The sequence below is a fragment of the Chlamydotis macqueenii genome, chromosome 19, assembly GCF_036417535.1.
Source record: "Chlamydotis macqueenii isolate bChlMac1 chromosome 19, bChlMac1.mat, whole genome shotgun sequence".
NCBI classification, from domain to species: Eukaryota; Metazoa; Chordata; class Aves; order Otidiformes; family Otididae; genus Chlamydotis; species Chlamydotis macqueenii.
Window position 1 is genome coordinate 7,772,686 of NC_141574.1, and position 21,501 is coordinate 7,794,186.

The 21,501-nt window shown below is 58.3% G+C and overlaps 3 protein-coding genes across 10 annotated transcripts in view; all 3 read left to right on the plus strand.

Annotated features, from left to right (window-relative positions):
• The window catches only part of DTX2 (deltex E3 ubiquitin ligase 2), a 38,022-nt gene extending 25,741 nt beyond the window's left edge, over positions 1-12,281 (plus strand). Inside the window, exons 5-11 of one of the 6 annotated variants that reach the window (XM_086762993.1) lie at positions 910-1,041; positions 8,025-8,111; positions 9,088-9,158; positions 9,943-10,101; positions 10,189-10,350; positions 11,383-11,472; positions 11,932-12,281. In XM_086762993.1, the coding sequence (XP_086619119.1) occupies positions 910-1,041; positions 8,025-8,111; positions 9,088-9,158; positions 9,943-10,101; positions 10,189-10,350; positions 11,383-11,472; positions 11,932-12,156 (926 nt within the window). In that variant the 3' untranslated portion in view covers positions 12,157-12,281. The remainder of the gene's footprint in view (positions 1-909; positions 1,042-8,024; positions 8,112-9,087; positions 9,159-9,942; positions 10,102-10,188; positions 10,351-11,382; positions 11,473-11,931) is intronic. The other 5 variants (XM_086762994.1, XM_086762995.1, XM_086762996.1 and 2 more) reach the window with 5 other exon arrangements.
• Positions 12,282-15,575: 3,294 nt separating this feature from the next.
• LOC147598367 (uroplakin-3b-like) lies at positions 15,576-18,380 on the plus strand. Of its 2 annotated transcripts, XM_086763132.1 has the most exons (6): positions 15,576-15,629; positions 16,985-17,134; positions 17,231-17,450; positions 17,553-17,629; positions 17,826-17,946; positions 18,181-18,380. In XM_086763132.1, exons 3-6 carry the CDS (start codon positions 17,308-17,310, stop codon positions 18,362-18,364), a joined length of 525 nt encoding a protein of 174 aa, XP_086619258.1. In that variant the 5' UTR covers positions 15,576-15,629; positions 16,985-17,134; positions 17,231-17,307; the 3' UTR covers positions 18,365-18,380. The 2 variants fall into 2 exon arrangements, with proteins under 2 accessions (XP_086619258.1, XP_086619259.1); XM_086763133.1 differs by lacking the exon at positions 15,576-15,629 and having other exon boundaries at positions 17,097-17,450.
• A 349-nt stretch (positions 18,381-18,729) lies between these two features.
• LOC147598368 (uroplakin-3b-like protein 1) lies at positions 18,730-20,842 on the plus strand. Of its 2 annotated transcripts, XM_086763131.1 has the most exons (7): positions 18,767-18,865; positions 19,277-19,420; positions 19,524-19,755; positions 19,842-19,918; positions 20,030-20,110; positions 20,263-20,392; positions 20,529-20,842. In XM_086763131.1, the coding sequence occupies exons 1-7, from the start codon at positions 18,820-18,822 to the stop codon at positions 20,632-20,634; spliced, it is 816 nt and encodes a 271-aa protein (XP_086619257.1). In that variant the 5' UTR covers positions 18,767-18,819; the 3' UTR covers positions 20,635-20,842. The 2 variants fall into 2 exon arrangements, with proteins under 2 accessions (XP_086619256.1, XP_086619257.1); XM_086763130.1 differs by lacking the exon at positions 20,030-20,110 and having other exon boundaries at positions 18,730-18,865.
• Positions 20,843-21,501: the final 659 nt, after the last annotated feature.

Genomic DNA, 21,501 nt, shown 5'->3' on the forward strand with positions numbered 1-21,501 from the left:
AATTTCCATAGTGCTGGGGTGTGATTTTGCATGGTCTGCTGTGAGAGGGGACTTTTGGGCGAATGCTGGCTCTTAGGTTGTGTCTGCTGTCAGTGTGCATCTGTGAGCTGTTTTTTTTTTTTTTAAGTTCTGGCAATGGCTGTTGCAGGTGTGAAGTCACTTCTTGGGAAAATGAAGGCAGGTGTTTTCCTGAATGTAAGTTTTAACAGCAATAGGCTGCCTTAGAAATGATGTGACTTGTAACGGCCTGTATTTCACAGGCAAACATCATATTAGATCAGCATGATCAGTCCTGAAGCTCTCCTGTGCCAGTTTTCCCTTCAGGGAATGGCTGTCCTTTTTAATGATTCATTAGCTTTAACAAACTGCATCCCATGAACACAGCCGGCCGGGATGGGGGAGGGTGAGAATTGCATTGCGGCTGGGAGTGCTAGGGAACACTGGAGTGCCGAGCAGGAGATGGTGTGGGGTGAGTGGGACCTTTAGGGGTTATGGGTGATGCCCCTCATCTCTCAGGCCCCCAGGCCCCACCCCCTCGGGCCCTGCTTCTAGGGCTCCAGAGAGCAGGAGGACTTTGCACTGCAGCAGATGCAAAATGCCTGAAGAGCCCTAAAGCCACGGCAGGGACGAAGGCTCTGCTCACACACCAGCTGAGAGGGTCACAGGTGACACTTGTGCCCCTGTTTCCCTGCTTTAATTTGCTGCCTGGGCTCCTCTAAAGCTTCTGGATCCTGTTCTTGTGCTGACTCCAACCCCGTTGCCTCTCAGATGTTTTATGTCCTCTGAATCAAGGGCTTGGGGTTTGTTTTATTTTACCTTTTTTATTTTCTTTGAAAGGTTAAAGTTTTTTTTAATGAATGTGTTTCCCCGTTGTTTCCCTCCTGCATGTTGATCTCGTACCCACTGTAGGCATGACGGCTATTCTGATGTCAGCCGCTGGACTCCCCGTGCACCTCACCTGTGTGCCGCAAGCTGCCAGCACCCATAAAGCCACTAAAAAACACAGCTCAGTTAAGGAGGGGAGGAAAGTGTCCAAGAAAGGTAGTTCCTGCTCAAACTCTGATATTTGCTTCCATCTCCTTCTCTTTATTTCTCTGCACTTGTTCTGCCTCCCTCCTTTCCTTTTGTCTCTCCCCACACCCTCTTGGCTCTTCTGATTTGACTGATGATGTTCATCCCATCAAAGGGAGAAGCAGGGCACGTCTCCTCCAGCCTGCATGGTCTCTGACAGGCTGTAAAATAAGATGATAAAATAGACCCTGTCCTGTGGGACCTCTGCTTGTTTCCGTCAGCCATTAAAGCTGGAGCAGCCCAGTTGTTCTCTGCGCATGTCAGACTTCTGCAGCCTCTCTCGTGGTCCTGCTACGCTCTTTTGGGGAGCCCTGGACGTCCATGTACCAGGACCTTCTCTGACTCATTGGCGGGACAAATCTGAGAGCTGAGGGACCCTCAAGGAGAACAATTAATCCATACATGCTCTGAAGAGAAGGTTTGCTTGTGAGCCGTACTTGTCACAGCTGAGTCATGGGATGAGAAGGATCTTCCAGACAAGCAGGCCCCTGAGTCATATAGGGTTTTCAGTGCTGAATTGCAGAGGACTTGTTCTCTCCACCTCTGTATGGGGTGGAAGAGACTGGAGTGGAGCTCTGGTGGATATGCCCTGGCAGGAGGGGCTGGGTTACTCCAGCTGTCCTGCTGAGCTGAGCCACCTCCAGGGCAGGGCCTTCAGTTCTCACTGGCATCCCACACCCTCACCCTTGCAGAGTCTGTGGGCTCCCAGTTTAGACCGTGGGTCCTGTCTGTGTGTAGCAGCCCTAGGACTCTGCAGGGGTAGGTGTGAATCCAGCCTGCTGTAGCTGTAGAGTTTGCCAGCCCCAGCACAGGTGTCCTGGGGTGGTCAACCACCACCAAATCTAAGGTGCTTCCCCCTTCCGATAAGCAGTGGTGGGACTAGAGGTCAGGGGGGTGTTCAACATGAAGATGCTTGCGTCTAGGAAAGATGGAAGAGCCCTGAGGTGGAGGGGAAGAGGCATCTGGCTGTCTGAAGAGTTTGTTGGTGCCAATGTCTCTCTCCTTGGAGTCTGTGCATGCAGTGAGGAGGCTTGATGGAGAAATGAGGTCCAAACCCGTCTGAAGGAGGCAGGAAGGGTGGTAGAAAGAAAATAGAAATTAAATGCAGAGGGAGGTGTCTTGTGGAAATGCGTTATGGAGGGAGCGGGAGGAGGAGCTGCAAACAGCGAGAAGGAGGGAGAGAGCAAATGTGGAGTAGGATGTGTGATAGAGGGGGAGGAGAAAGCAGCGGGTGGTGGGAGAAGCAGCGAAGAGCAGGAGGGGCAAAAGAAAATGGGAGGTGAAGGAGAGGAGCCGAGCGGAGGTGGGTGGCAGAGGGGCTGGGTGAGGATCTCACTCTGCGAAGCTGGTTGGTGGGGCGGTGAGGTAACACTGGCTCCTGGCGCTTCGCTCCCTGCACAGGCAGCGTCCGTGCAGCCCTCCAGACCCGGGGATAAGGGCTGGGCAGCAGGAGTGCCCTGGAAACAGTGCAAAATGGAGCCGCAGAGCGGCCAGGCCTCCTCGCAGAGGCATTACCTTGCCCCCGTTGCTGGAGGAGCCTAAAAAACTCCTGCCGTTGGCATTGGTCGCCTGCTGCTGGTTAACGACATGTATTTAAGAAAGGTCACAAACACACAGCCTTGCTCCTCTGCGGTTCCCCCACCCCGCGGTGCGGCTGAGCCAGCTTCTCCTTGGTGAGGTCTGTCGGTAGCGGTGTGCTTGCAGCATCCAGCCCTTCCTGGGCATGGAGGAGGTGTGGGGGCAAGTGACCAGGAGTGAGATGTTAATGGGAGGATATGTGTTGCAACTTCTGAGCAGGGTGGGGAGAGCAGCAATGCAGAGCATGAAATGGGGCAGGTGGGGAGAATAGGATGTGGACTGGGGGGCGAGAGCAGCACATGCTATATTAAATACCTGCCGAGGGAGCAGAGGGGTGGCTGTAGCTGTGCTGGGTGTTACCACACCGTCAAGAGCACCTCTTCCTCCATGAGATGCTGGTTCCTCAGCTCTTGCTGCAGCAGCCGGTGTGTTGCCTGCTGGGGCAGAGCCAGCCCGGAGAACCAGGCTGCCACCTCCCTGTCAGCTCACCAATGCCACCTGCTGGGGCCAGGACACCTCCGGCCTGGTGAGCAGAGACCCGAGGAGCAGAGAGGGGACACCATGGCATCTGTGACAGGGGCACCAGACAGCTCCTCCTCCCATCTGGCACGGCAGGATTTGGCTCAGCCATCCTGCTGCAGGGGAGAAGCTGTGCTAGCTCTGCCCATCCCAACGCTAACCTGTGAGGAAGGGGCACCTTTCTCTGGTTTTTTGCTTAAAATCCCCCCCTCTTGCTTTAGAAAGCGAGATCCCCTTTGCTGGGGGCAGGGAGGCTGGTCCTGCGGAGTGGGAAGAGGAAGAAGAGGGTGCTCAGTCCCTCCTGGGAACGAGCTGTGTTTGTACAACACCCCTCTTGGCTTAGGAACACTGTTCTGCAGTGAAAGTAGCAATCCTGACTCTTGGCCAGACTGATCTTTTTTTCTTTTACAGGCCCTGAAGCTGCCAACAGGCAGAGACGGGCCTGTGTTGTGCCCTGAATTTCTGCACTGTGTACCCTTTTCCCTCCAGGTTTTTCCATCACGGAGAGCTCTGGCAAGAGCTGTGGGTCCAGGGCGAGGCCGTCAGTGAGCCGAGTACAACCAGCTGGTGTCGAAATAGGTGGGTGGTGGGTGCAGCACACCCCTGCCGAGCCCCTTCTTGCTCCCTCCTGCTGCTGCAAACCCTGGCCGCATGCAGGTCGAGGCGGCGATGAAGGAATTGCAGCCAGCCTGGTGAATAGCTGGGTTATGTTAAACAAAGGCACTAATTAGTCAGGACTCGTTAATGTTGTTGCTGTTCTGGCAGTGATGTCTCTGGCGCAGACGTGGGTGCTGCAGGTCTCGGGGAAGCTGTAGTCTCGGGGCAGGCACTGTGCTATCGGTGCTGGCACACGGCCTGGCAGCGTCTGCTCATCCTGATGGATCAGCGCTGCCTTCCCGCTGGCCAGCACAGCGCTGCGCTTCCCGGGCTGCTGCAGCCGCTGCCTCGTGCCAAGACCTCTGACCGCACACTCGGGGCCGGCCAAGACCCCGCTGGCTGGCTGGGAGGGAGGCAAGCGGCTTGTCCGGCTCTCTGAGTGCTGCTGTGCCGCTCGGGTGTGGAGCTGGCTGCTGTGGGGCTCCCCTGACTTGTTACCCCCTCAGCTGGTGGGATTGCTGTCTGCTTTTCCTCTGGCTTGGAGGTTTCCCTGCACATCCTCTCTGGATGGGCGCTCACATGCGGAGCGCTGCCGTACGGATGGAGAGGATGAGCACGCTCATCCTTCCCTGCTGAGCAGGACAGGATCTGGCTAGGGATGGGGAGTAATCCCAGCTGACCCTGCTCCCTGTTTGTCCTGTCCATCCTCACCTGGGACTGTGGACCATGCCAGTGCGTATGGAATTGGTGGGGCTGGGGAGCCCCTTGGAGTCAGGGTCCCATGTGGGACCACCTGCTGAAGGAGACAGGCTGCGATAACAGGGATGCTCTGTGTCATGGTCAGAGCAGCCTGGTTGCTTGGTTACCCTGCCGAAATGCTAGATGTGGAGAAACCTGCTTTTTTTTCTTTTTTTCTTTTTTTTTTTCTAACACCAAATCTCCTCTCACCTTCCTGATCTCTGGACAGCCCTCTTGGGAGTTGAGGCCGGGAGGTCCAGCCCTCACAAATCTGGGGTACAAAGGCAGAGGTGTTGAGAGCTGTCCATGGCAATAGCTAGAAACAACCTGTGTAGGGTATAAAAAAAAAAGTCTGCTAGCCATATGGCTCGTTCCAGGCTACAGAGGCATGTTACTGCTGCAAGCATTTGGTTGCTGAGCAGGGATTCAAAACACATCTGTTAAATGTTGTCCATGGAAAGCCCTTGCTTCACCAAGCAACTTATTATCTGCAGTGAGGAAGGGGAAGCATTAAAAAAAAAATCATTATTCCTCTCTTTGTAATTGAAAGAATGGTAAACATTCCTTCGCATCCCAGATAAATCAATAGCACAGCATTAGGTCAGCTGGTGATAAACAGCGTCAGTCGATTCTGCTATTGCATTTTCAATCTGCTATTGAATCCTGAAAACTATGGGGACCAGACAGGCTTTGATCGCAAGGGATGGCTAGAACAAAGATTTGGAGCAATTCATGTAGCAAATGGCCCAATAAGGGAGTGATTCCTGCACTGAAGCATAGGTGGCTTGTGCCCTGGCGAGTGCTGTGCCTCTCAGCTTTCTTCTAGCTCCCCCTCTGTGCTGCTGGGATGTGCTGGTCTGCCCAAAGAAGAGCCACTCTTTGGAGGCAATGAAGGCTGCGTGGGCTTCACTGCCCTTGCTGAAACCATGTTCCTGAGGTTCAGAAGGCTTCCTTGGGACTGGACATTTGAGTACTTGCAGCTGGGGACAGATTTTCTAAAGCATGTGGGCTCCCCAGCCCTTCTCTCTGGACAACCTTGGTGGATCTAAATTCTTCAGAGCATCATCCCAGCAAAGGGACAGGAGCAGGTCAGCGATGCCACAATGCAAACCCATCAGGCATGGGTTTGCTAAGTATGGCTGAGGGCTGCGTCACCCTCTTCTGCCTGTCTGCCCCCAGCTCCATCCTAATGCCATCTGGTGAGGTGGTGTGATGCCATTTGTTTTGCTCAAAATCCCTGCTGTATCCCACAGACTCTGCAAGAGCTTTCTTGTCCTCACTTACCAAGCTCTGCACCGGGATTTTTGTCTGCTTTCATTGACTTGATTCGAATGAGCCTGGCCAGTTCTTGAGCAAGTCATCTCTTTGTTTCTCTGAGCTGCTACAGAGGAAGGAAAGTCAACAGCAAGAGAAATGCACAGCAAGGGCTGCAGGGAAGGAGTGTCCTCTGCCATCCTGAGCAAGGTGAATTGCTCTAAAGCTGCTCAGATCTGCTGTGCAGGTGGGAGCAGGTGAGCGGGGGCGTTCTGCCAAGTGCTCAGCAGGCATTGCTGGTGTAACACACCCTCTCTGCTCGCTTCCCTCGCTGTCTTCACCACCTTGTCTGCACATCTTTTTGGCACCGCTTTCTTCAGCCCAGAGCCAGAGGAGACAAGAAGGAAGGTCACCTCAAAAAGAGACACCTGGAAAACACAATCTAGAAGGACTTGGTGGTCAGTCTGACAGGCAGCATGGGATCCTGAGGAGTGAGAACGTGGTGGTCATCATGATCGGGTACTCATGGAAATGGATGGTGGGTAACAGCTAGCCCTGCTCAGACGGTCCTGTCCAAAACCTGCAGAGCCTGAGAAGATGAACCCTCTGTCTCCTGCATGACCATGAAGGTCTCTTGTGGTTGCAAGCCACAGCCTGGTTCCAACTGCCATGTGATGAGCTGAGATAGTTCAGACTTGATTGCATTCCCTTGTGACTTGTTCCTTACTGGCAGCTCTTGGTCTGCTGCACGCAAGCAAGGTCCCAGCAGAGAGGATTCCTGGGAGCATTTTTCACCTTTGGAAAAGGCACGATGAGCAGCTGCATTCCCCTGTGGGGTCTGGTGATGAGGCCTTGAAGCAGCTCCTGGCACTGCTGAGCTCTTGGCCTGAAGGCTGAGACTTGCCCAGGTTCCTGTTTGAATCTTGCTTTTCTTGTGACAGTTCTTGGAAATGCTTTTGTAGGGGATTTTGGCGAGGCCCTGAAGTGGAAAACACCTGCTTCCGTGTTGCTCTTTGGTTTAATGCTTGTTTTATCCTGTTACCTTCCTGGCTGAAGGTCTCCAGAGGGTGCTGTTGCAGCCCTGCTCTGCCTGAGATGTTGGGCATCTCTCCTCCTGCCTGGCACTGGCACTTGAAAAGGAGCACAGGAGGTGAAGGGATGCTCCCTTCTTGCTCTGTGTGTTCAGTCATCCCTTCCTCCCACTACCGCTGCCAGAAATCATGTGTTTCAGGATGGCCAGGAATCCCCTTCTGAAAATAACTCATCTTAATGACTGTCATCATTTAGGAGAGTCCAACTCCCAGTTCATCAGTCTTCCTTAGCTAAATGATTTTTTCCGCCCACGTTAGCTCTCTGCCTCCCTCTCTTCTGTTGCCGTGAGCTACCTTGTCTGCAGTGGAAAAGCCTCTTTCCCCTGGCTGCGTCTCACCCAGCTGTCTGTGCTGCAGGGTGACCTTCTGCTCTCTGTCAAGGTGTCCCCATAGCACTAGCAGCTTGCGAAGCTGGTGTTCACGGGAGTGAGGGGCTCCTACGTGATGCAGGATTTGTGCCATCCAGCTCTGTTTAACGACATCTGCAGCGTGTGAGCAGCCCTTCCCTTCTGCTTCACCATGTTTACTTCTACCATGAAAAGTGGTTATCCAGAAAATAGCACCCACCCCTTCCTCCTGGTGACAGAGGCTGCTTTTCGGGGTGGCTGAACAGCTCGCTGCTGGCTCCAGTGTGACTGTCTCATGATGCACAGCTTTTTCAACCACAGAGGCAACACTTGTGAACCCTCCATCTTCCTTGAAAGCACCACAGTGGCTGGGAAGAGCTGAAGATGCGTGCTGTGCAGTACACCTGCAGCTTTGATGCCCAGCAGTTGCAAGTGGCAATGCCCCGTGTCCATCTGGGGGTGAGGACTTTGGAGTAGCAGTACTCTCTGTGCTAAAATACAGTTGATGTCCTACAGTGGCTTAGAAATGAGCTCAGGAACGATGCTCTTTGGGGCAGTGTTGGAGTAAAACTCCTTCGTGAGGCCCTGGGGTGTCAGGCGTGGATGTTTGTGGTCTCTCCAGTCATTGCTAGTATTTCCCTTGCTCCCAGAACCACCTCAGCAGCTTGTCTGGCCTGGATGGAGGAGAATGGAAAAGAAAGAGCTACACCTTCCCTGGCTCTTTGTCACAGCACTGCTTTCTCCCGATCTCTCCCAGAAGCAGGTTCGGGAAGGAAGGGTGAGGTTCCCACCGAGCCAAGTGACAGGTCTCTCTTTTGCCTCCTGCCAGGTGGACTCATAACGTCACTTGTGCAAATGTTTCCTTTCCTAGGCTGGTGGAAGAGCCTGGCAGCCTCCGTGACAGGCCTGATGACCGGTAAGGAGCTCATCTCCTCGCGCCCGGGGCTGGGTGCCGTGCGGAGGCATATGATGCTCGCTGGCTTAAGCCAGGCCTTGCTGGGCAGCTCTCAAAGGATGGGCTGGGAGTTGAGGCAGCCGCTGATGCTCTCAGCGGTAACTTGCTCCGGCTGTTGTGTGATGTTTGTTGCTTAATACCGTAATGCCTCCGAGGGGACCCGGCTGCCGGCGCTGGTGTGCTACTTGGGTGCTCGTGTGTGGGTGGATGGGGATCGGAGACTAAATTTAGGAAAACGTGACGATACCAGTGTCATGTGCTGCAAATAGGGTACCTGTTAGAAAGCTGGTTTGTTTTTATATACCCTGTGACTTGCACTGTGTCTGGCTGGATATGAGCATGGGGAAGCTCGAGAGAAAAGCCACTGCTTCGTGTTAGGGATGTGAGGCTTGTTCTGCCATACTCGGAACAGGGCCTGCAGCTTAGCGTGTTGCTGGGTCTGTCAGGTGCCAGCTGGGGCGATGTGGGAATGCCTTGTCTCCTTTGACAACTCAGGTGATGTAATCCTCTGTCCCACTGAGACCGTCATGTCCTTGGGTTGAGTTTGATCCTAGCTGGCCTCTGGTGTGCACAAAGAAAGTCCAGCTGGGACCTGGGTGGTGTCGCTTGGGGTACAGGGGGAGAACTGGAGCACAGCAGCTGCAGGTGGTCCCCTGGGTGTACGGCACTGGGCACCGGTGTCTGCCAGTGGGTTCTCCCTTCTGTGGCAGTCACAGTCCTAGTGGTAGTCACTTCTGATAGCAAAGCTTTTGCAGGGCTCGTAGAGATCAGTTGGAGCAGCCACTTCTCCCCCTCTAACCCTAACGTTTCTCCTTGGCGTCCTGGCCAATGACTTGCTTGTCTCCTTTCTCTCTAGCTCACCCTGCACATGCCCATCATACCTCACAGTATGTCTGATTTCTTCTCCTCTCTTTTTCTCATCTCTCTCCTTGTGCAGCAACACCAACTGAGCCAGAAGCAGTGGTGAAGAAGTACCTGGAAGAGGTGAAGGGCTCTCCTGCCGATGAGGTGAGAGGACAGTGAAGCAGCTCTTGCTTGCCGAGTGGCCCGTTCACTGGGGTGCTGTAAAAACCACGGTGGTGACTGAGGACCATCCTTCCCTGGGCATCCCATGTGGTGGATACTGCTGCTTGCAGTGGCACCATTGACGCTAGATGGAGAGGCCTCAGCACTGCCTGGAGCCCACACGTGGTAACTGGTGACTTGTCCTTGTCAGAGGACTGTGACAGAAAGCACGGTGTGGGCTGAATAGCTAAGCCTGGCAATGCTTCCTCACTTCCCTTGGAGCTGGCTGCAGGGCTTGTGGTGGAGAAGGGAGTTTGGCTTTGCTCTCCTCTTGATGCTCTCAGAGGTCAAAACTGCAGAGATCAAAGCGCTGCACTGGAGCATCTCTGTAGAGGAGCAGGATGTAGCCATACTCAGTTCCCTCTCATCCCCTCTAACTAGGGCAGCTCTCTTCCTGTGCTGTCCAGGAGGCAGTGGAGTGGGGCGATACCAGATAAAGAGACCTGTCTCCGCCCTTAAACCTCAAAGGTTTAAAGAATGGAAACATTCAAGGCCAGATTGGACAGGGCTCTGAGCAACCTGATCTGGTTGGAGATCAGCTCCTTGCGGGGGGTTGACTGGATGGGCTTTAAAGATCCCTTCCCACCCAAACTGTTCTGATTATAATGTTGAAGGCAAATCTTCCTGAAGCATCTCCTTGATCACTTCCTTGGTGGGTCAGTCATTATGATCAGCCTGTGCTTGCACTACACAGTGGTTTTTCTCCTTTCTCTCTCTTGGACTCCAGGACTGCATCATCTGCATGGAGAAGCTGTCCTCCCCCTCGGGTTACAGCGACTCGTGTGAGTGCAGCACAATCAAGCCGGAGACGGTCGGTCGGCTGACAAACTGCCAGCACTCCTTCCACATGCTCTGCGTGCTGGCCATGTACTCCAACGGGAACAAGGTACAGAGCTGGCCTGTCCCCACCAGGTCCCCTGTTCTCGGCTGACTTGGCCATGTGGCTCTGATGGCAGCTTCTCTCTCCTCGCAGGATGGGAGTTTGCAGTGCCCTTCCTGTAAAACCATCTACGGAGAGAAAACCGGTACTCAGCCCAAAGGGAAGATGGAGGTCTCCACTTTCCCCCAGTCCCTCCCTGGCCACAAGGACTGTGGGACAATCCAGATTGTGTATCACATCAGCAGAGGCATTCAGGTGAGTGCACAGCACACTTGCAGGATAGCACAAGCTGTGAGAGCCTCCAAGAGAAGCACTGGGATCCAGTACCGTACCTGCTGGCAGCCCATCACTGAGCAGCCTAAGGTGCCTGGAGCCAGCATCTGCACCTGCTGTTCTTCAACGTGTGGGTGACCTGGGTCTCCTCTGTGAAAGACCTTTTCCCTGCTTTGAGAGTGGCCCCAGGGTCTACAACAGCCTTTCCTCTGCAGTTTAATAGTCCCCATCACACAGCGGCCTTCCAGTACCTGAAGGGGGCTTATACGAAAGATGGGGAGAAATTCTTTAGCAGGGTCTGTTGTGATAGTACGAGGGGTAATGGTTTTACAATAGAAGGGAGCAGATTTAGACTGGACATTAGGAAAACATTTTTTACACTGAGGGTGGTGGAACACTGGCCCAGGTTGCCCAGAGAGGTGGGGGATGCCCATCCCTGGAAACGTTCCAGGCCAGGTTGGCCGGGGCTCTGAGCAACCTGGTCTGGTTGGAGATGCCCCTGCTCCTTGCCAGGGGGGTTGGACTGGGTGGGCTTTAAAGGTCCCTTCCAACCCAAACCAATCTATGATTCTGTAATGTCTGTGTGAAGCCAAGAGGAGACAGCCCTTGCTCACAAGGTGGGAGAGTTTCTAGTGTTTGGTTTTGCATCTGAGGTTTTGGTTGCTGCAGTGAACTTGCAGAGGTTTGAGCTGGGTGGTCTTTTTAGGGTGTCATCAAACCACATGGAAAAAGCTGTGGTTTGGGGCTGTTTACCACCAGAATTCAAGTAATCTGAAGAGCTGGCTCTGTATCCCACCGTGAGACCGCTCTTGGAGGACCCATAATACTCACATGTCCCGTAAGAACCACCTCATACTTATGATCAGCAATACCTTGCTCCTTTTGCACGGAAGAGCTGGTTTGAGATGGGCCTACCTCAAATCCTACTGCTAATCCTAAATCTTGCTGCTGAGGGATTGTCCAACTCGCATCAGGATGGATGTGTCCATGCCAAATATGTTATATCTGTTGCAGGGCCCTGAGCACCCAAACCCTGGGATGCCGTACACAGCGAGAGGCTTTCCTCGATATTGTTATCTACCAGACAACGAGAAGGGCAGAAAGGTAAAGTATCACACACCTTGATAGCGTGACCTTTCTCAGGTTGTCTCTTGGCCTTGTGTTGGTGGATCGGCACAACAGGGTCACTTTTGGGAGCTGACCCCGTGATGCTAACCATTGGTTGTTGTCCGTGCTGTTTGCTCCTTGCATATATTTTTAACCCCTCTGCCCATGAAGATCTTTGCTGCTTCTTCACAGCTTTGAATACAGTGCTGTGAATATTTTTGTTGTCCTTCATCTGTTCACTGAACAAAATCCTATCTGATGGGAAGTCTTTTGGGAAGACACTCCCAAAAGGATGGTCCTTCCCATCAGGGTCACCACATGGGAGGTGAGGGAGATCCCCTCTGATGCTGGGATCTTTGGTTTCCTCCTGCTACAGCAGAGATTTAGGCTGTTAAGCTTCTGGCAAGCTGCTTTCATGGTTCAAGTCTCCTTTGTTTTTTCTCCTTCCACATCTAGGTCCTGGAGCTCCTGAAGGTGGCCTGGAAGAGACGCCTGATATTCACAGTGGGCACCTCCAGCACCACCGGCGAGAGCAACACGGTGGTGTGGAACGAGATCCACCACAAGACGGAGATGGACACAAACCTGAGTGGCCACGGCTACCCTGACCCCAACTACCTGGACAATGTGCTGGCGGAGCTGGCCGCGCAGGGCGTCACTGAGGACTGCCTGAAACAATGAGCTGGGCTGGGGGCCTGCCTGTGCCGTGCACGTGTTGGGGGCCCACCTAGTGCACTTATTCCTGTTGCCTTAAGTTCCTGTGTCTGACCGCCTGTCACACTGAGCAATAATATTGTACTGCGGGAGACCTGCCTGCTCTCTGCAGTCTTTTTTGGCGGGGAGGGAAGGATATTTTTTCGTAGAAACCACGCTTGCGTCTCTGGATGGGGTTGATGGCCGTATTTGGGACTGGTTGAGGTGACAGACCCCCTTGTGAAGGCAGGACCTCGCTCTGGTAATGCCTGGGGACAGGAAGGGGAGAGGGGAGTGTCTCGCTCCCGTGAGACTGTTTGGGAAGCAAATGGAGGGTCTCCCTCCAGCACACCACAGCTCCCTGCCTCTGAGGTACCTCTGGCAGCGAAGCCTTCTCTGTCCTGCCCCTGTGTCTCTGCTCGGTCGTAACAAACCCTTCATTTCCAGGGCCAGTCACTGCTTTGCCTTCTAGCTGCCTGGTGGCAGTGCTGTCCTCACTGGGGAACCAGCCTCTTCCAGAGAGCCGGGGACACTCGATCCAGGCAGGAGAAAGGAAGGAAAGCTCAGCTCTGCTAGAGGAACACAAATCACCGCAGGACCAGGACACGGGGTGCTGGTCGCATGGATCGGGCGTTGCAGGCTGTCAGTGGCCGTGGTGATGGCAGAGGTGACCCAGCAGCGCCTGTCCTTGGGGAGGTCGCAGCCCCCTGCTCTTGCTGTGAGCTGCCCTCCTTGCTCCTATCCCCTGAAGCCCCTCTGGCAGTACCTGCCCCTCTTTTTTTTTTTTTCCCCCATCTCTCAGGTGAAATGGTGGCAGTCTGGGGCTGTTTGTGCCTGGCGAAGCCTCTGCAGGCAGGAGGCTGTTTAACAGCTTTGTGCTGCTGGTGCCACCACGAGGTGACAGGCTGTCCTGGTTTCTGCAGGGATGGAGTTCATTTTCCTCTCAGTAGCCGGTGTGTTCTGGATTTTGGGTGTGAAGAATGTTGATAAACACCCTGATGATATGAGTTGTTGTGAATGAGACCAAGGACACTGTCCTGCTTTCCAGGTCTCGCTAATGTGCAGGCGCAGGAAGCTGGGAGGGATACAGCCAGGATAATTGACCCAAACTGGCCAAAGAGTCATTCCGTGCCATAAACGTCATGCTCAGTGTATAAGTGGGGGTTGGCCAGGGCGGGTGTCTGCCTTCTGGCACCCATCTCTCTCCTTTGCTGGCATCGTTCCCTCTGCCTTGCTGGCTCCCTTTTCACTCCTTCACTTGCTGCTCAGTTTTGTTTCCGTGATCGCTGCTTGGGACAGGCTGTCAGTAACTGGGACATTGGGTGGTGAGAAAACATACCTGGTTCATTTTGTCTATTTTAATATCCTTATGTGCTGTTATTATTGTAGTTTTCCTTTGCTATTTCAGTCAACTGCCTTCATCTCAACCCATGAGTTTTCCTTTCTTCCCAGTTCTCTCCCCCATCCCCCTGGGGAGGGTGAGCGAGAAACTGTGGTGACCAGGGCTGAACCATCGCACAGGTCACCTTCCTCCACGGCTCTGCTGCCAGCTGGGCGGCGGTGGCAGCCCTGCAAGGCTGCTGGCAGAGACGTTCTGGGGGCAGGAGCATGTCCCTGCACCACAAACTGCTGTTAGGAGTGCTGGCACCCTGCGAGGCAGAGGTTGCCCCAGTCCTGGTGGCCTTGTGTCGTGGTTTAGCCCCGCTCTGGACCAGACGATGCAGTCTCTCACTCCCCCCACCCTCCAAGGGAACAGGGAGAGAGAACATAAGAAAAAGGCTGGAGGTTTGAGATAAGGATGGGGAGAAATCCTTCAAGTTACCGTTACAGGTAAAACAGACTCAACCTGGGGAAAACTATTTGTTTATTATTAAAATCAAAGCAGGATAATGTGAAAGAGAACAAGATAACCTCCCCCCATCCCTCCCTCTTCCTGGCCTTAACATTATTTCTGCCTCCTTTCCCCCCCCGAGCGGCACGGGGGGAAAAGGGAATGGGGGTTATGGTCAGTCCATCACGCATCACTTTACTCCGCTTTACGCTTTCTTGCAGCCGGGCTGTGCCGAGTGGGACCCAGACGAACACCCGGTGGGAAGCCAGAGGGCCAGGGGTGACTTCTAGCAGCTTCTCACAGAAGCTGCCACTGTAGCCCCCCCCTCACTAAATAAGCCAGGACCCCTGGCTGTGCCTTGTCCCCAGACCTCTTGTCACCTGGTAGCTGAAGCCTTTCTAAGAGCTGTTTCTGGCTCTTCCCAGCCCTGTGGCCACCGGCCGCGGCTGCAAGTCCCAGGAGCTCTTCCCATGTTAAATCCCTTCAGCACGTCAGAGGCACTGGTGCCATTTCAAGGTCCTGGAGATCTGGGACGTGGCTGTGCTTCGTGGTAGCTCTGGTTTGGTGTTCTCCTGGCATCAGCGTGTCCTGGACCAGCAGAGAGGGGCAAATTTCCTTCTGCCATGCTAATATAAAAATGAAAAGTTTTTCAGAGCCGTTGAGGGCTGGGGCTTTCCCCAGTGTCTGTCTTGTGCTTGCAGCCTCCTGGCTACCCTCTGCTGCAGGCTCTGGGGACAAAGCCCCCAAACACCCGGCCAAGGCTGGGGATGCTGCACCGTTGGGAGCTCCTTGGGAGCAGCAGGGACCTGTCTGTGTCGCTGAGTTGTACGGAAACAGGCTGTGTCTGCTCCTCTCCCATCACGGTTGCGAAAGGGAGACATCTCAAGTAAACATCGGCTTTCTACCCCCAGATCATGTTCTCCCAGCAATCAAATCAGTGAATTGAAGTGAAAATTGAGCAGGGTTCACCCAGCCCTGTCCAAAGCAAGAATTTCCTGCTGAGCATGGCCTAAGGCACCTTCAGCAGATGCTGCTGTGCGTGAATCAGCTGGAGCCTCCAGAGCCGGGACACCGCGGCTCATCCCTGGCTGTCGTGTCCTTTGCCACCAGCACATGAGGCATCTCTGAAAATCCTTGCCAGGTCAGTGCTGAGCCCTGAGACGGGTACTTTGGCACCGCTGCGCAGGGAGACGCTTCGAAACCAGTGCCCTCTCTGCCCTTTTGGCAGGGACAGCAGCCGGCAGAGGAGGAAGGCTCCAGGGCTGGTATGGGGTGACAGCACGACCGCGATGTCATGGGGTCAGTTGGAGGGGATGGAGCCCCAAAATGTGTTTCTAATGCTACTGGACAGGTCTGACCGAAAGCCTTGGGTCCCCCTGGCCCTGGCTGAAGTCCCGCTGCCGAGGTTTCTCCCTTTCTCCTGCACCTTCGGCTCACTTGCCGCGGGGTGGTTATTATTAGCCGAGCCTTGACCCCTCAGGTATGCCGGCCCGCGTCCCGGCAGCGCCTACTGGCAGCTGAAACTGTGACTCAGTGTCCCCCTGAGTCACCCGGCCTCCCTGGGAGCGCGAAGGAGGGGTCTAGGGTGGCAGGTGGGGGGCTGGCACGTCCCCGTGGGCATCTGGGGCAGGTACTGCTGGCGCAGAGGAGAGGAACAAGGCAGGGATGGGATGAGGGAGGAGGGACGGAGGCTGCAGCTGTGCCTGTTTTTCCCCTCTGCAGCTGGGCTGTGTAATCTTTGAATGCCCCACTTCCACTTAATCTGAAGGCGCGGTCCAGGCCCCTTTGGGAAGGGGGGGGTGGGGAATCACCTCCCACGCAGGACTGGGCAGCCACAGCCTTTGGCAAACACGGGAGAAGGAGCACTCAACCCCTCTGCCTGGAGTGCAGCTTTGGGGGGGGAGCGGTGGGGGCCCCTGAGCTGTGGCGCTGTTCCCATTCCGGGGTCACTGTCCCTGGCCCTGTCCCAAAGGCTTTTGGGGACCCTTTCCACGGGGGGTGGGGGGGGTGGGGGCATGGCCAGTGAAGGGGAAAGGTGGATGGGGAAACGTCAGCGTGGGGTGGCTCTGGAGCTTGGGTGCCTCCACAACCCGTTCACCTTGAGCGCTTGGGGTTTTGGGTGAGTTTTGGGTGTGATGGCTCCAGAGCGCTTCCCCGCCCTCGGGGCAAGGCTGGCTGCACCCAAAACCAGCTGGGTGCGGGCGCTGGCTCTTGGGGCCGGGTGAGGATGAGGCACCCATGGGGAGTCAGGTCCCAGTGGGGTAAATGGGGGTATGGGACCATTGGCCCAGCTGCTCCCATAGCCCTGACAAAGACTTTGACTCCTGCCAGCCCATCCTCAAACACAGCTTCGGTGCCTCCTCCGTGCCTCAGTTTCCCCTTTCACATCACAGGCTTTTGCCCTGCATCCTCGCAGCCTGCTCCGGCGCCTCTGCTCCAGGGTCCGGCAGGGTGGCTCCCCGGGAGGGTTTGGGACCAGTGGGTGACCTGGGAGGTGCAGCCGGCCCCTTTGCCCGCAGGGTCTGCTGGGCCGGCAGAGCCGGTGCAGGAATGTGGGGCTGGGAGGGTCCAGCACCTCGGGACAGGCGGTCCCCACTGCGGGGTCTCACGGGGCGGTTCGTCCCCTTGGCAGTGGGACAGGGTCAGCGGAGCAGGGCGGCACATCCAGCCCCACCGGGACGACGCCATGGAGCTGCCGTGGGTGCTGCTGGTGCTGGCTGGGACGAGCACGGCCGCAGGCCTGGGTGACTCTGCCGGGGGGGACGGGGGCTCCGAGGGGCTGCGAGGCGATTTCCCTGTGGGTCTTTGCAAGGTGTTTGTGCCGGGGAGGGCATGGCTGCGGGGTCCTCATGCTGGTGCCATTCCCCTGGTGCCAGCACCACCGGACCTGGCGTTCACGGACCCCAGCGTGGATGCGGGCCGGGGTCAGGCTCTTGCCAAGTGGTGCAGAGCACAGAGCCCCCAGCTCACTGCCTGCCCCCCCAGCCCTGCTGCCCTACGTGCCCCGCGTGCCCCGCGCGGCACTGCTGGGGAAGCTCACCGCCACCACCTTCGCGCTGGAGAGGCCCTGCTGCGTCTTCGGCCGCCACGCCAACGCCTCCGACGCCGTCTGGCTGGTGGTAGCTTTCGCTAACGGTGAGCAACGGCTGCTCCAGCATGTGCTTCTCGCCATGGCGGGGGGACGCAGGGGACCCTCACCATAGCTGCTCACCCCTTGTCTGTGCCACGCAGCCTCGGCTGCCTTCCGAAACCCCCCGTCCCGGGCCGACGTGCCCCAGTATGAGCGGCTGCCCACCGACGGCTCCTACATGACGCTGGAGACGGCGGCGGCCGCGTACGCCTGCTCTGCACCGAGCTCCCCTGCTCTGCGGGTTGGGGGTGACACGGCGTGCAGGGGCCAGGGCTGCCGGGACCCCTGCAACGGACCCCTGCCCTCTCCGGGGCCCTACAGGTGAGGCCAGCGGGGCAGGGCAGACCCCCCCAAATCCCAGTGGGGGTAATTCCCCAGGGAGGGCGTGCTCGTCGCCCCCCCATGCTGTCACCCATCCCGCAGGGTGAAGTTCCTGGTGATGGGCTGCCATGGCCCCAAAGCGGAGACGAGGTGGTCTGACCCCATCCTCCTGCGGAGAGGTACCAGTGGCACCACTGTCCCCCCTCGGGTCCCCCGCGCCTGCCCAATTGGGGTGCCGGCATGCGCCATGGCATTGCCCCTACGCCATCACCCCCCAACCTAGAGGGGAAAAGCCACCCCCGGTTTCCCCCCTCCCTTCCATCACAGCACCACTGAGGTGCGTCCCCAAGCGTCCCTCATCCCACCTCCTTCCAGCCACCAGCCCGAGCACCATCGACCCCGCGCCCGCGCACCACGGCAGCCACGCAGTCGTCATCGCCTCCGTCCTCGCCGGCCTGGGGGCCGTGCTGGCCGCAGCGGTGCTCGGCGTCGTGGGGTACGGGGGCTGCTCAGGGGCGCCCGTCCGCGGGGGCACAGGGAGAACACCCCCTCCTTCGCCCCATCAGAGAGAGATGGAGCGAAAGAGATGGTTTTAAGATTTAAAAAGCCTTTTTTTTTCTTAAATTGGGGGTTTGGCAAGGAGAAAGGACCCCTTGGCGGTGGTCAGGGTGGGGGGGCCGGCAGAGCCCTGCAGACCCCGCTTGACGCCTCCGCTTCTCTCTCCCCGCAGCGCTGAGGTGTGGGGGTCCCTGTGCCGCCGGGATTCGGGGAGCAGCGCCTTCGCCCGCAGGTCCTACAGGACCCACCACATCCCCCCCGCCCTGCCGCAGCCCGTGCCCCCCGGCTGCAGGTGCAGCCCCCCGGGGCTGGGTTGCGTTCCCCCCCGGCCTCCCGCTCCGTGTCCTGCCCAGTAAATTCTGCCTTCACATCTTTCACCGCCTCCTCCTTGCCGCCGCACTCGCGCTCTGTTCACCAGGCCCCCACTGTTGGAGGATGGGGGCACCAGGACCCCCAAAAACCACCCGGGACCTCAGCTTGGTGGCATTTGATATTGGGGGAGGGCAGATGCTGGCACCAGCGGGGTCTGCGGGGAGCCCACAGGGAGGGGTGGTGGTCTCGAGGTGGGCATTGCCCGGGGGTGGCACTCGCCCTGCTGCCCACCCGTGCCACGAGCGTGGCAGTTCTCAGCACGCCTCGCCGGTGGGCGCTCGGGCATAACAAATGCTCCCCGGGGAAACGGGCCCGACCTGTTTGCCGTGGGGCCGTGTCCGGCGCAGGAATGTGGGCGGTTGAGACCGCAGGCGGGTCCCGTGGGGGCTCGGAGCCCGGCCGCCCGCACTCCCGCGCTCGGCACCCCGACGCCCGCACGATGCTCCCGCTGCTCCTCCTGCTCCTGGCGACGGCCCACGGGCTGGGTGAGTCCGCCGACGCCATCGGGCTGGGCTGGGGGTCCCCACTGTCCCCACTTGCAGGGGGTCCCCTATACACAGGGGACCCTTTCCCAAAGCCTGGAGATGCAGGGCAGCTGATGCCCCTCACATTCCAGGTGCCACCTCTGATGTCCCTGGTGTCGCCCACCCGGGTCTGCTGGCACGGGGGGGTCCTCCAGGATCTCGCAGGGGTGGGGGGTGTCTTTTCTTCCTCTTTTCATGAAACACGTTGTGTCTGAGCCCAAAATGGGGGTCGGGAGGAAAGTGGGGGATGACAGGGGTCACCTCCCTCCTATCCCCATCCCCGTGCCCAGACCCCGGCCAGAGCTGCTGGCTGGGGACTGCAGTGGGGGAGTCCACACCCTCCGCCGCACCCCCCTTGCCTTCTCGCCGCAGAGAAGCTCCCGTACGCGCCGACCCTGGCCAGCCCCTCACTGGGGGGCCTGACGACCACCTCCACCTTCGTGCTGGAGCAGCCACGCTGCGTCTTTGGGCAGTACAGCGATGCCGTCATCTGGCTGGTGGTGGCCATCCCCGAGGGTAGGTGCGAAGCCCCCGGGGGAGCAGCCCTGGGCAGGGGTCTGTGTGGGGCTCCCCACGTCCCCCCCGGGGTCCCTCCTCACCCCCATCCCCATCCCCGCAGCCGTACCCAACTTCAACAACAGCGTGGGGCCGGGGACCCCCGAGAGAGCGTTCCAGGGGTTCCCCGCCGCCGCCCCCGCCTACATGACCCTCAACACCACCCTCCTCAACTACCCCTGCCCCGCGCCCACCGGCGATATCGCGGTGCTTCGTGTCGGCAGCGAGACCGCCTGCGCCGGGGATGACACGAAACCCACCTGCAACGGCCCCCTGCCCAGCCCCGGGCCGTACCGGTGAGCCTGCTCACGGAGATGTGTCCCCCCCCACCGGCAGCCCCCCCAGCTCAGGGGAGCACGGCCAACCTCCCCTCGCACCCCAGGGTGAAGTTCCTCGCCTTGGAGGGTGCCGAGCCCGTGGCCGAGACAGCCTGGTCGGAGCCCATCACCCTGAGGACAGGTACTGCTGCCGGGGTGCTGCTGCCGGCACCCATCCCGTGGCTGGAGGGGGTGGGGGACGCGGGGTGGTCCCACGGGGCTGCACGCTGAGCACCATTGCTCCTGTGAGCAGCTGGGGAAACTGAGGCAGGGCGCGGCAGCGGGTCCTGCCGGCGTGCGACGGCCTCATGCGGTGATGCCCCGCGTCGGCATGGTATGCACCTTTGCATGTGGCGTGTGCACGGTGCCACTGCATGTTGTGTTTGCCCGCTGCGCTTGCGTGGCACAGTTGGGCACCACGGGTGCCGCAGCCGGGCCCCCCCGGGGGTGCACATCCCGCTCCCTCCCCTCCCGCTCTCTCCCCAGCCCAGCCCTTCGGCAGCATCGCCGCGACGGGCGGCGGGCACAGCCCTGGCATGATCGCCCTCACCGCCATCCTCTCCATCCTCTTCGCCATCCTGCTGGCCGGCCTGGTGGCCATGGTGGTCTTCTGGAGGTGAGTGCCACCCCCGCGTCCCACCCCACCACCCCGGGGGTGTGGTGGGTGCTGGGCACATGGGACCAGCGTCAGGGGGTGACCCCGGCACCCCATGGCCCCCACCCCTGTCCCTCACCCCCCCTTCCCTCCCCAGCTCGGACACCTGTGGCGGCAGCAGCACCTTCAGCAAGCCGGAGGCGGTGACAGTGCGGCGATACAACACGCACCACGTCTACGACCAGCCGGCCGCCCGGCTCTGAGTCCCTGCCGCGGCCCTGTGCTGCCTTCCTGCCCACCCCCCCCGGGCACAGCACCCCCCTCCCCGCCCGCTCAGGCCACTGCCACCTCGCACACCCTCGCGGTCGCACTGTGGGCGTCGATTGCACGAGGCCCGCCGCCGTCGGGGCACAGCCAGAGCTGGGAGCTGCGATGGAGCGGGAGATTAAAGTCCTTTCCCCGTGCTTTGTGCCCGGCCTCTGCCTCCTGCTTGTGACCCCCCGGGAATGGCACCTGCCGAAACCTCGCCACCTCCCTCAGCCCCTGGGAAGAGCCCCGTGGCCCTGTCCCCGTGTCCCGACGCGGAGGTCTGAGCCCCATCCCTGGGTTGCCGCCCGCAGCGGGATGCGGCCAGGGATGCTCTGGAGCAGGAGAAGCATTTTCACGCACGGCTTGGGGCGCACGGTTCCTCCAGCACCCGCTTTGGATGGGGCAACGTCCCCTGGAATGCGAGGCAATGAGGGGACCCTCCAACACCCCTGACGCTGGGGTGAGGGGCACAGAAACGCCCCCGGGGGTGGGTGGGGTGGGGCAGAGGAGGGGGTGTTTCTCCCCTTTCCCCTTCACCCCACAGCAGAGGGTCTCCCCCAGGCACAGCTGGCCTGCTCCTGCCCAGGAGATGGCGAGAGGGGATCGACAGCCCGGGGGCCTGATCCTGCGCCGGGGTGTGGGTCCCTGATCTTGCCGGGGGGGGGGGGACGGGACGTGGGGGCCTGATCCTGCAGCCTGGGCAGGACAATACCCCCACAGTGCTGAGGATAAGAAGGAGGAGAGGACGGCAGGGTCGGGGCAGGATGGATACGCGTACGCAGGCCACGGCCGTCCATTAAGCCCCGTATTTATCCCGCAGG

Excerpts from the sequence above, each read along its gene's own strand:
- LOC147598367 (XM_086763132.1), top strand. The coding sequence starts at position 17,308 with ATGACGCTGGAGACGGCGGCGGCCGCGTACGCCTGCTCTGCACCGAGC. Across the intron at positions 17,630-17,825 it reads CCCCATCCTCCTGCGGAGAG|CCACCAGCCCGAGCACCATC; the intron begins GTACCAGTGGCA and ends ACCTCCTTCCAG. Across the intron at positions 17,947-18,180 it reads GCGGTGCTCGGCGTCGTGGG|CGCTGAGGTGTGGGGGTCCC; the intron begins GTACGGGGGCTG and ends CTCTCCCCGCAG.
- LOC147598368 (XM_086763130.1), top strand. The coding sequence starts at position 18,730 with ATGTGGGCGGTTGAGACCGCAGGCGGGTCCCGTGGGGGCTCGGAGCCC. Across the intron at positions 19,756-19,841 it reads CCCAGCCCCGGGCCGTACCG|GGTGAAGTTCCTCGCCTTGG; the intron begins GTGAGCCTGCTC and ends CTCGCACCCCAG. Across the intron at positions 20,393-20,528 it reads GCCATGGTGGTCTTCTGGAG|CTCGGACACCTGTGGCGGCA; the intron begins GTGAGTGCCACC and ends TTCCCTCCCCAG.